Source organism: Poromitra crassiceps, assembly GCF_964638095.1.
Source record: "Poromitra crassiceps genome assembly, chromosome: 1".
NCBI lineage: Eukaryota > Metazoa > Chordata > Actinopteri > Beryciformes > Melamphaidae > Poromitra > Poromitra crassiceps.
Genome location: NC_139623.1, coordinates 38,405,460 through 38,417,702, shown reverse-complemented (window position 1 = coordinate 38,417,702; position 12,243 = coordinate 38,405,460). Strand labels below are relative to the sequence as shown.

The 12,243-nt window shown below is 43.0% G+C and overlaps 1 protein-coding gene across 2 annotated transcripts; it reads left to right on the top strand.

The window, feature by feature from the left end:
- The first annotated feature begins 2,874 nt into the window (after nt 1–2,874).
- Nucleotides 2,875–8,541, top strand: irf1b (interferon regulatory factor 1b). Of its 2 annotated transcripts, XM_083641475.1 has the most exons (10): nt 2,875–2,993; nt 3,751–3,843; nt 4,728–4,827; nt 4,946–5,116; nt 5,338–5,378; nt 5,805–5,931; nt 6,099–6,215; nt 6,589–6,620; nt 6,839–6,971; nt 7,667–8,541. In XM_083641475.1, the coding sequence occupies exons 2-10, from the start codon at nt 3,757–3,759 to the stop codon at nt 7,771–7,773; spliced, it is 915 nt and encodes a 304-aa protein (XP_083497601.1). In that variant the 5' UTR covers nt 2,875–2,993; nt 3,751–3,756; the 3' UTR covers nt 7,774–8,541. The 2 variants fall into 2 exon arrangements, with proteins under 2 accessions (XP_083497601.1, XP_083497602.1); XM_083641476.1 differs by lacking the exon at nt 6,839–6,971.
- Nucleotides 8,542–12,243: the final 3,702 nt, after the last annotated feature.

Sequence of the window (12,243 nt, the reverse complement as noted above, 5' to 3'; positions counted from 1 at the left end):
TCATTTAAAACAAATTATGGCTTGATATGAACTATGATTTTTTTTTCTTTTTTTTCCCCCCGATTTTTTTCTCCCATTTTTAATCCCCCATTAGTGCTAATTTTTTATTTATTTATCCTGGTTGCTGCTCCACCCTCTGCCGATCTGGGGAGAGCTGAAACAGGCTCCATGCTTCCTCCGAGACATGGGCAGTAGCCAGCCGCTTCTTTTCACCTGACAGGGGAAGCTTCACCGGTAGGACATAGCACGTGGGAGGATCACGCTATTCCAACGAGTTCCCCTCCCTCCGAACAGGCGCCCCGAACAACCAGAGGATGCACCACTTCAGCGACCAGGATATTGCATGTTTTGGTGAGGGGTTCCTATATGAAGGAAACCCCCAGGGGGCAGTGGGAGAACATGCAAACTCCACACAGAAAGGCCCTTGTGACGACCCCACCCGGGCGGTGGGCACTCGAGGACATGCGGACGGGCACGCACTCCTTCAGCGCTCACAGCGTCCCAGGTGGGAATCGAACCCAGGACCTTCTAGCTGTGAGACGACAGCGCTTACCACTGCACCACCATGCCCCCGATATGAAGCCTCTTTGACCTTTAGGACACCAAAAGCTAGTTTCTGCTGATGGTTTTTTGGAGTGTAGGATACTCCCATAACTATTATCATCAGAGCTCAATAATCCTCAACCCCTAAAGCACAATAATAAATAAATAAATAAATAAATAAATAAATAAATAAATAAATAAATAAATAAATAAATAAATAAATAAATAAATAAATAAATAAATAAATAAGAAAAAAGTCTTGGCTTAATCCCTGTGGGTTTGAACCATGAATTCACCCGAATTGCAGCAGCTTTGCTTCAGCCGGTTCCTGTAATTCTTCCTTTCTCACAACTCCAGTCCTGTGACTTCTGTCAAAACGAAACTAGACACAAACAACTGGGAATGATTTTCCCTTTCCAAATCCAGCTGCCTACCTGCCTTCATGGGAAATCCCACAGATTTACTGCTTGTGAAAACTCCCTGCTATTCCTCTCTCTCTCTCTCTCTCTCTCTCTCTCTCTCTCTCTCTCTCTCTCTCTCTCTCTCTCTCTCTCTCTCTCTCTCTCGCCCCCCCCACACCCCCACCACACACACACACACACACACACACACACACACACACACACACACACACACACACACACACACACACACACACACACACACACACACACACACACACACACACACACACACACACACAGAGTGCCAGCATCACGTGGGAAGTCCCTGGAGAGCAGCAGAAGCATGACAACACTGCTATTGGACTGTGTGGGGTTTCCCAATCCCCAAACAGTCCCCCTAACTATCTGTGGGTTACATCAAGTTTACATCACTTGACCTCCAGCATTCAAAATGCCGTAAATGTTGCCAAAAAAGTGAGAGTAGTGAAATTCCAAACTGATTGCTTTAATAACTTTTGCACTCAGCCACGCGCACTACTCGACAGGTTTGTCAAACACCATTTGACAGCTATGATAAGAGTTGATATCAACAAAAAAAGTGAACGCACACTAATGTGTTTATTCTGCAGCCCCATGATTAAGGGATATTGACTTTATGTTATTGTTTATTTATTATGTTTAGATATGTAAGCTATTTGCTTTGCTTAATTGATTGATAGGCAGGCAGGAACACACGCACGCAGGCACGCAGGCACGCAGGCACGCACGCACGACGCGCACGCGCACACGCACGCACGCACGCGCGCGCACGCACACACACACACACACACACACACACACACACACACACACACACACACACACACACACACACACACACACACACACACACACACACACACACACACACACACACACACACACGCTTCCGGATTGTCTACATGCTTCCTTGTCACGGGCATCTGTGTCATGGTCCCAGCTCCCCCTAGCGGCCGCAGAAATTACTACACCATTTCTTATAAATGCCCCAGTTCCCCAGCTGAGTGGCTGTTTATTCTAAAGGGCTTGTCTTGCTGCTGCACATGTTTATCATGCCTCCATGGATTGGACTTTGGCTTCTGGATGACGTGGGTGTGTGGGAGTGTGCCAGGTGTATTCCTTAGAGTTAGGCTCCTGCAGCATTTCTGTTGTTGGCTCACCTTTGCACTCTGTGGTAGGGTTTGTTGGAAAAAGGTGTGACAGATGGTGAAGTCAATGTCATTGCCATACCAAGGCAATGTGCCATGCAATAGAGGGTTAATACAGTGTAATATGCATATTTTGTGTTAAACATTGCACAAACTCCAAACTAGGCTACTAGCCTACTATTAGTGCTGCTGTAGCATAATAATAAAGCTTTTATTATTATTAGTACTAGGTTTATTATGCTGCATAAAACCTCATAGTAGTAGTAGTAGCAGTAGCCTATAATAATAATCCTAATTTCTGTAACTCGTACTTTCATTTGATTGTGCAATGCAGTGTAATTACAGTAATATGAATCTGCCATGTAGGTTATAGCAATATCTGCAAATACTTAGAAGTAATATTGCAAAGTTACTGCAGAGTTGCCCCTTGCAAAAGTCAAAAAGCACGACACAAAGAGATGAAGCAGGTTGCTGTAAATTGGCACAGACCAGCCTACGTGCGGCAATGGTGCCACTGCCATAATAACGTGCCATAAACGGCCCGTGTTGTTATGAACTTCCTCCTTGCCTTCAACAATGTGATTTCTGGGAAATCGACTAGCAGCGAGAAAGCGCTCTCTGCCGGCGCTCAGTGCGCAGATGCAGTTTTTGCAGTGTCCATATGCAGTTGTCTTGCCGGGGGAAAACCCACCTTCATCTTCTATAAAAGCGACCTGCCCTCATGTGCAGTTCATTAGTACCGGTTTGACTCCTGGACTGTACCGACTGAGACGAGGACAAGCTCATCTTGCAAACTTTAATCAAACGGAATATCCATCTTTGCTTTTCATCGATCATAGGATAAGCAGAAGCTGCTACTGTAAGTTACCCCATTTCCGTGTTTATTTTTATTTTGTGATTATTTTCTAATTACGTTCCAAACATTTGGAGCTTGGAGCTAGGCCTACATTTATGAAAAAATAAATATTGTAATGCGTGAATAACTTGTTGACAAAGTCCATTAAGGATTATAGAAAACTATTGATGGTGGTAATGTTGTAGTAGCCTAATTAAAAAGTATTGGGAATCTTTTGGTGATTTTGTTTTGCTAGATTGGTTTTTAGTGCATAGTACGTAGTTTCGAAAGGATTGATTTTGCCATGTGTTTTTGATCAGAAAGTGAGTTTCTTATCTGGTTTGAATGGCTGGTGCCAAGCAGGCATGTGAGCTAGCCTGGGCACTGGGCACCACCTGGGCAGCGCGCAACCATCATGCATTTGGCGCGTACCCTGGTAGCCTACTCCTCTCCAGATGTTGCATGATTATACTTTTTTCATCTTTATTTATATATATTTTTACATGAACCAACGTGAATTTTTTTTAACACTTACAACAAAAAAGTCATAAGTCATATCTGGATCTTGATACTGTAATGTGACCTTCATCAGAAACTGCCTCCAACATCTCCACCTCCGCTCCACTAAGCCACCCTGCTGCCCCCATCGTGAACCCATCTCGCCCTGTGCACAGCAATAAATCTAAACAGAGGCAGAGCGGGAGATATACAGTACGGGCTCTTTGTACCATGACCCTGTATCTAAACTCCTCCTCTCTCTGCTCTGCATGTTTCCTTTCAGGCAACCATGCCAGTGTCAAGGATGAGGATGAGGCCGTGGCTGGAGAGCATGATCGAAACCAACGCCATCTCTGGCCTGGTGTGGGTGGACAATGTAAGACGATTTTTCCAGTTTCAGGCTAGGCTCCCAGACAAATGTATTTTTACATACACTTTAGATAGAATATGTTTATAGTTTATGGTTCAAAACATGGAAATCAGAAGTGCATAGGCAGAACTGTTTCCCTATAGTGTCCCTATTGTGTTTTTCTTTCCTCATTTTTATTATTCTTTTTTTTAATTCATTTTTGCCTTTTATTAGATAAGTCAAAGTAGAGAGACATCAAATATTGGGAGAGACAGAGGGAAGACACGCAACAAAGGTCCTGGCCCGGATTCAAACCTGGGGCGTTTGCATTTTTGGCACTGGCCTTAGACACGCCCATGCAAAATTTTACTGGAGTAAATGTCATCGGCAATGCACAAGTGCATAGTTTGTACACTTTTGAAGCATAGCTTCTGTCAACAGCTTCTGAAATGTTTCAGATCAGAACAAGGCTGTTTCTCAGCTGTGAGAACTCATGTTACATTAGCTCATGTTATAACTAGAGAAACCCGTAAAGGAAGCCATCGCTATACAAGAGGTGGAAGTGTTTTGATGCGGAGAGTCTCGACAGAAACTTGTTTGAAACTTGAAACTTGCCGAAATCTGCTTTGAATTGTGCAACATGCGAACACAATTTGCCATAAGTTCAGCTGCACTGAAAACATGTTGACAAGGGCGGACATTTGATTAATTATGAGGTTTCTCAGTTTGAACAATTTGAAAGACTACCCCCCACCCCCACGCGCAGCTTCGTTTAGTAGGCAAGGGATTCTGAAAAACACTGTGAATATTTGTTCAGGGGATTTATGCTTGTCTTTACAATTGAGCAGCCCTCATTCTGACTCAGTATGCCTCCTCGTTAATAACGCCTCCTCGTTAATGTGTTTGCCCAGGAGAAGAAGATGTTCTCCATCCCCTGGAAGCATGCCGCCCGGCACGGCTGGGAGCTGGACAAGGACGCCTGTCTGTTCAAGAAGTGGGCCATCCACACAGGTGAGCACACACATGCACAAGTCCCCATCTCTGGCACATACGCATCTGCGAACAAATCAGAAATAAGTGTTGTGTGCGTGAACCTAACGCAAACTATTTCACATGGCTCTTTCTGCAGGGAAATACGTGGAGGGCCGGTCCTCCGCCGATCCAAAGACATGGAAAGCCAATTTCCGCTGTGCCATGAACTCGCTGCCAGATATCGAGGAGGTGAAAGACAAGAGTGTTAACAAAGGCCACCAAGCAGTGCGTGTCTACAGGTTGCTGCCAGTCTCCCCCAAAGCTAAAGGTGAGAAAACTGACAGGATGTGATGTCAGCGTGCATGCATCTTTTCTCATACAGCAGCTGCAAGAAGACGCCTGACGCCCAAACCACACATTCAACCAATGGACCATTATGCTTTTCGTCTTCGCTTCCGCTAGCAACGATTCTGTTCTGCCATCACGTTAATGCCGTTTGAGAGGTTGGACATTGGAGTAATAAATGCTCTACTCTCTCCATCTGCACAGATAAGCGCAGCAAAGGGAAGGACGCAAAGACAAGGAGCAAGGTAAATAGATGTTTTATGAGCGCTCTGTTTTTACTGGAACCGACTTCTGACCGACTCAAATGTTAATTACAGCCCCAGAGTCAGCTGGAGTTCAAAATGTGTCACATTAACCCAGTTTGTCTACTGTAATAACATTATCAGTAGCTGTAGTACAATAAATGAAAAGGACTTTGTCTTTATGGCATCGGTTACAGGGACTTATGGATGAGTTACATAGCAGCACAGTATAAGACAGTAGACTATACTATACACATCACTTGAAAAATATACATTCAGGTTTCAGTCACTCAGGATTATAGGGCATAGAAACCAATCAGATATATGGATGACCTACTTAATAACTGCCTCTTTTTTTGGGCCTGTTTGTTAGTTATTTTTCTGGGATTTCTTCTGGAATCGACAATTTATGTATTTTCTCTCTGGCAGAGCACAAGGACCAAGTCGGAGGACATGCAATACAGTGACACACAGTCTCCTGTGGACCAGCGCTCACAGCTTCAGGATGACTCGCCCTCCACACAGGAGAACATGGTGGACAGCACAGAGCACCAAGGTGAGCATGTGACCTCATACCGCCAAACATCTGATTTCTTTGGAAAGGGCACGTGTGCATGTTTGATTTGGTGAAGGCTGAAATGGTCACTGGTAGTACATTCATTGATCAATGTAAGCAGCAGCATCAGGTTTATGTTGTGTTGTGTTGTTTGCCTTTTCCTGTAGATGCCTGGTATGTGAGCCCAAGTGAAGTTCCTGACTGGTCGACATCAATCGAGATCGGGCCGGACAGCACCAACGACCTCTACAGAAGATTCGAGGTTTCGCCCGAGCACAGCCCCGGTAAGACAGTAACACTGAGCTTTGGATCAAAAACAACAAAAACAAACTAACAAAAAAAAAATCCATTGATTGGCATATCTGCTAAGAAATGGATTATGGATACTAGATTTGGCGCAATCAATGTTATTCTCTACTAAAGTTTTAATAAATTCAAACATATGAGATGATACTAAGTAATCTCATTCATTGCGCCTAATGGAAAATCAGCTTGCACGACAGTGCCAAACTTAAAAGATACTGTACAAAAAAGTGACCATGAAAAGAAACGTGCCTCTCAGATGTTGTTTGAAGATGTCACATGCTTTGATGACTGTATCGTCGCGCCATACTCATGTCATCTCTCTCCCTCTTTCCCTTCCCTCTGATGTTCCAGCATCGTACGACGACACCAACGACATAATCAAAGTAAGTTTAGCCAACGGTTTATTCTACTACCATTCTACTACCAGCATGTTTTTCATTGTCAGGAATACCCATGTTTGTCTCATTCTGCATAATCAGCATGTGCCATAATACAAATATTAAAAAATAAAATAAATAAATGCTAACATTGATCATCCAAAGTGTTTGGTGTGGTGAAATTCAAAATATAGAAAAGCCTCACTCCGGTGTTGCTCTTTCAGATTTGCCAGCAGCTGGAGTTAGACACTGCTAACTGCTGGAGTTTAGACGACAAGGGGTTCCTGACCAATGAAGCATGCACAGACTCTTACTCCCACTCGAGTCCAGGGAGCCAATGGAGTGACACTTCCTCAGGTAAATGCTGCGAGTTGATTGGTTAGATGGGCATATATAGTGGGCTAGGAAATTCTCTTAGTTGATTGATTAGACCAGGAGATTCAAAATACTGCTTTAAGTTTGGTTAGATGGGGACATGCATGGTGGCTTGACCCTTGTGCTTTATAGCAGTGAATTAGGAATTTAAGATGTCTCCTGTAGTCGAATTAACACATTATTATGCCTAGTCTTAATCGTGACGGCCCACAAGCAGATGCAGACATAAATACAATGTTTTCAAAATGTACACATTCACTGGGAAAAATAAGAGAACTACTTCAACCAACCCAGGTTATGTAAAACGGGCCATATTTGGGCATAATTAAACTGACATCTTATCAGCCTGTCATATCGGGAGAAATGTTTGCTTTTAAAACCTTTACCGAGCGATACCAATGATGTCATATCATCGTGCATCCCTACTAATAGGTAAATCGAGGTCAGAGACTTATGCCAGCGGCTGTAGTAGTAAGTAAGTAACTGACTCATAGGAGAATGCTCGATTTCAGGCTGGGTGCATGATCTGAATGAATACTCTTTTCTGATAGGGCAGGCAGGTGTGCGTTAAAACCGTTTAATGCACACGTCGTTTGGGCTCCAGTTTAATCACTGCTCTAAATTCACTGTCCATCGTACACTCCTGACCTTGTATTTCCTCTGTTTATGTTTTGCAGGGGAGGAAGTAGAGGATCTGCCGCAGTACACAGTCTTGGGCGCCACCTTGGACGACTTATGGAACAACATGTGTTTCCCTTCCCCACACTTCCCCTGCCAGCTCTGAGACCCTCAGGACAGGACCGCACTGACTTTGTACATAGACTCAAAAGGACTTGAAGACTCTTCCTGCCCAAAGTCTTCCCACTCTCTGAGCCTACACACACCCTGGAATCTTCTATCTTCCTTCCAGACCGGCATGCTGGTCTTTGCACTTTGAACACTTTCACCCCGTCCCTGTTCCCGTTGTTTGGCAGCAGTTCTGGAGCGCTTTCCTCACCTTGCCTCGTCCGTTCTCAAGTTCTTAAGAGATGTTATGAAGAGCCCAACTGATCCAATGGAGCTTTCTGCCCATGTCTCCCCATGTCTCCCCATGTCTCTGTGTTTTTCACCGGGTTCTGGTGCTGTACATTCTCTGTTTTCCTCTTATTCAGGCTAGATGGTTGTGTTTTTTTCCCAGCTAATTAAATTTTACAGTGAGTTGTGACAGCTATATACAGATAATAACATTAATATACCATACTCTATGCTATGATGACATGAGCAAGTAGTTAGCCAGTAGTTACCGTGTGCAATGCAAATACAGTATCCTCACACCACATGTGTAGTGAGTTAATGTACAGTGCCAGGTAATTGTGGCAAGAAAACTATTTTGTTTCCGTTATTTGTTTGTACATCTCAGTCTTACAGTATATTTAATGAATAATGATACATTGCAACAATCTATCAAGACAAACTCCACAACCTTCTGACTTTTTGACTCGGGGATTTGTAAAAAGTTCTGTACATATTTGTACATGTTTGCATTTTTTTTGTAAAGAAAATTAAAAAATCATCAAAACATTTGACTACAAACCTTACTCATTACCCAAAGTCCATATCCTGTTATGATTTGCATCACTCCTGGTTAAATTTTAAGATGCATACTGTACACTGACAAGGCTGTAGCTGCTGTGATAGAAGTTGACACCAGTTGATTGGCTGCTCAGTTCCCATGACATTACATTCATCCATCAATTCATTCATTCATCTTTTATTTAAATTTCTTGGAGAAATCTCAACTAAGCATCGCTTTATTGTTATAAAGTACCTCAGTATTTATGAGTAGAAAACAAATATAAGGTTTATTTGAAGAAGGTTCCCTTCACAATGATGTTCTATTTGGTTGAAATGGTGAAGAATCCAATCCATAAAGCTTCTGAAGAAATATAAGTTTACACGTTATTAGCCACCACTCATAGTCGGAGTGACTGACAATGACTGCATACCTGGAATAAACCTTAATCACTAGATAAACTGCCATGCTTCCACAGAATGATTTAGTGAAGATGTCTGAGTAGACAAATGCAACATCACTGGCAGACACAACAAAGCTGCTGGCATTTCCCGCTCATCACTTTAATCTATTCAGGTTTGTCCAGGTGTACTACCGTTTACCGTAAGTTGCATAACTAGAATACATTTGTTTTAGTAAACATGACGTGACAGGTGGGTGGGGTTTGCCTTTTAATACAATTTTATTTTGTGTGAAAGTTGTTACTCGCAGAACAGTATTTTGGCTTTCAGGGCTTTCTTTGATTGGATTAATTCGGCACATCACTAACATGTGACAGACTCACTCTTCCCGTCTGGCCCTTCACGTAGGGCAGAACAAACGCCGTAAAACAAGAAAGCGTATTTGCACATATTTTGACCCATGTCTGTTGGCACCATACAGTAAGGCATACATGTACATTTACAGCTTGAAAAGATGTGATTTAGGGTTTCATGTCGCTGAAAGTGATCAACAGTAAAGATACAATCTATTCTAGACTAACGCTAGATGAAATACTGTGTGGGGCTGTGTCATGAAGAGCTTTGCAGACACGTGATTTAGCGTCAGTCAGGTCCACCCTCCAGAGGAAATCCATAAATATCCCAAAACCATAAATGTCTGCTTTCAGATTTAGGATAATGGATATAAATTGTACATTCATATGCCATTCATAAATAAAACGTTATCTCATTGCATTCACACTCTAAGCCAGAGGTTTTCAAAGTGGGAGGTGGGCCTATTACATTAGACATATTACTGTAGTTATCAAAAGAGGGGCAATTTGAAAATGGCCACGCCAATTTTTCCTTTAAAAATGAGCCCACTACAGCCTTTGAAAGACAGCAACATCGCGCCGCGAGAAGTAGAAGAGGAATTCAACTGGGGGGCAGAAAATACAACTGAGCCCCCACAAGCCCCCTCATGGTGCCGGACCACAAGCCCCCTCATGGTGCCGGACCACAAGCCCCCTGGTGCCGGACCCGGGCGGCAAGCAGGCCACTCGGCACCCTATCACACACACACACACACACACACCCACGCACGCACGCACGCACACACACACACACACACACACACACACACACACACACACACACACACACACACACACACACACACACACACACTCACACACACACACACACACACACACACACACACACACACACACACACACACACACAAGGTGAAGACAATACCAGCCACACACTGTCGCGGCTGGTAAAATACTCATGTATAAAAAATAAATTTTCAGAATAGTTCAGGATTAACTTTGTTTTATTTTCTTGACTAGGCTAGACAACTTACATCAGTTTGATAGTCCAATACCATGTTTATTAAAGGTACATTCAGCGATGTTGTTGTGTTAAAATAAGTGTTAAATGGCTCACGGATGGCGACATTGGATTTGGGGTGAAAAAAATACATGTAGTCCTTCATAGGCATCGCGATCCGACCTTCCATTTCCCAGAAAATTTCAACTTTTCTCTGATTGGATAAAAATTGGCGCCGACCTCAAACTATTCAATCAGAGAAAAGGTGACATTTTCTGGGAAACGGAAGGAAGGATTGCGATGACTATAAAGGACTCTATGTATTTCTTCAACCCGAATCCAACGCCGCCATCCGTCAGTCTCTACAAGTAATATGGTTGTGGAGATTTTGATTTTTTTATTATTTGATTTCACTTTATTGTCGGACAAGTCCGAAATGTGATACGTCCGCCCTGCAAGGAGGACTAGAGAGGGGGGTTTCAAGTCACTGACCAAACACTCTATTTCAGTGATTGCTGTCAGAATATAGAGCCATTTTATTTTAACGCAAAAATATCGCTGAATGTACCTTTAATTTATTAAGATCTCTATTTCAATTAAAATATTTATAAATATATCATAATGTATATCAGCTTATGTCATCAGCTTGGCAAGCCTCCAATGAAGAAGCTGGGTAAGCTGAGTTTCAGTTCAGTTCATGTCAGTTCATGTCTGTATTTTTCTGCTGATTGTACAGTGTGCAATATTCCCACAGCCTGTCTCTTCCTTAGTTTCAGCCACAGACAGTTCCTCTGGGCTGATGGTCATCACTCTGTTTCCCAGAATAGACGAAGCAGAAGCATTTTTGTGCAGAAGTGGAGGTGGATTTGGATGCTGTGCGTGCTAACCTGTCAGACAAGGAGACAAGAAAAACATTTGATTCTCCTTCTACTTGATCATATGGCATTTGTGACAGACCAGGAAGTTAAAGGAAGACAGCTGACAAAAGTCATGATCCGGCTCAAACACACCCCATCCACACTAGTGTTTGGTTTATTTTGACGTACTACTTAAGTATGCTCCTTCATGCCAATTGATCATAATCTGCTTAGCTTTTTACAGTACACTCACACAGACATTCACGCACTTTGCCAAATATTTTGAGTTATTGCATCATCGGTAAAGTGAGCGAGACAAAGCTAAGAAGAACATTTGGCAAACTGCCTATCTCAACAGTGGAATTTGCTCCCTCTCCTGTTGTCACGACATCCTACCAGGCCAAGTTTTTTTTTCTAAGCTGTGGCTCTCATAAAAAGCAAACAAACAAAAACAGCACTCAGCGAAGGCAGGTCATGTGACATAATGCTCCAGTCATCTGAGGTCTCCGAAATCCTGTCCCCTACTATTTTTTCCCTGCAAGCCTTTAGATCTCACCCCCACCACAATCTACAAAGAAAGAAGGTCCAAGGAATGTTGCGGGGGTGTGTGTGTGTGTGTGTGTGTGTGTGTGTGTGTGTGTGGGGGGGGGGGGGGTTAGTTTCACTGTGTTTTATGAGCACTGCTTGCCTTGTGTTGCAAGGAAGTAAGATAGTGGAAGTTCCACAGCTATCAGGGGGAGTTTTCTGATGTCAGTTGAAAGATACATCCAGTAGGCTACAGTATGCATGCTAAAAATAAAACAATGGCACCCTTATATTTCACCCTCCATTAGCAACCCCATTAGATAAACACCATGGACTCTAATCAGAAAACGAGCAGTCAGAGGTCAAAGATGAGCACAAGATGGCAGCACCAAGAGAAGATCCATCAGTCATTTTATCGATCTGTCTACATCTTTATTTTCCATTCCATTGACTCATTGTCTCATTACCAAATTGCCACTCATCCATTCCTAAACATTGGGTCAGGGTGGTAATTTCGTCATTTTAGGGGCAAGGCCATCTGGCCTTCGGCATCACAATCTTTTTAG

Bases quoted from the DNA above. Each gene is read 5' to 3' on its own strand.
- irf1b (XM_083641475.1), top strand. From the start codon at position 3,757: ATGCCAGTGTCAAGGATGAGGATGAGGCCGTGGCTGGAGAGCATGATC. The intron at 4,828-4,945 runs GTGAGCACACAC...CTCTTTCTGCAG, and splicing joins GAAGTGGGCCATCCACACAG to GGAAATACGTGGAGGGCCGG. The intron at 6,621-6,838 runs GTAAGTTTAGCC...TTGCTCTTTCAG, and splicing joins ACACCAACGACATAATCAAA to ATTTGCCAGCAGCTGGAGTT.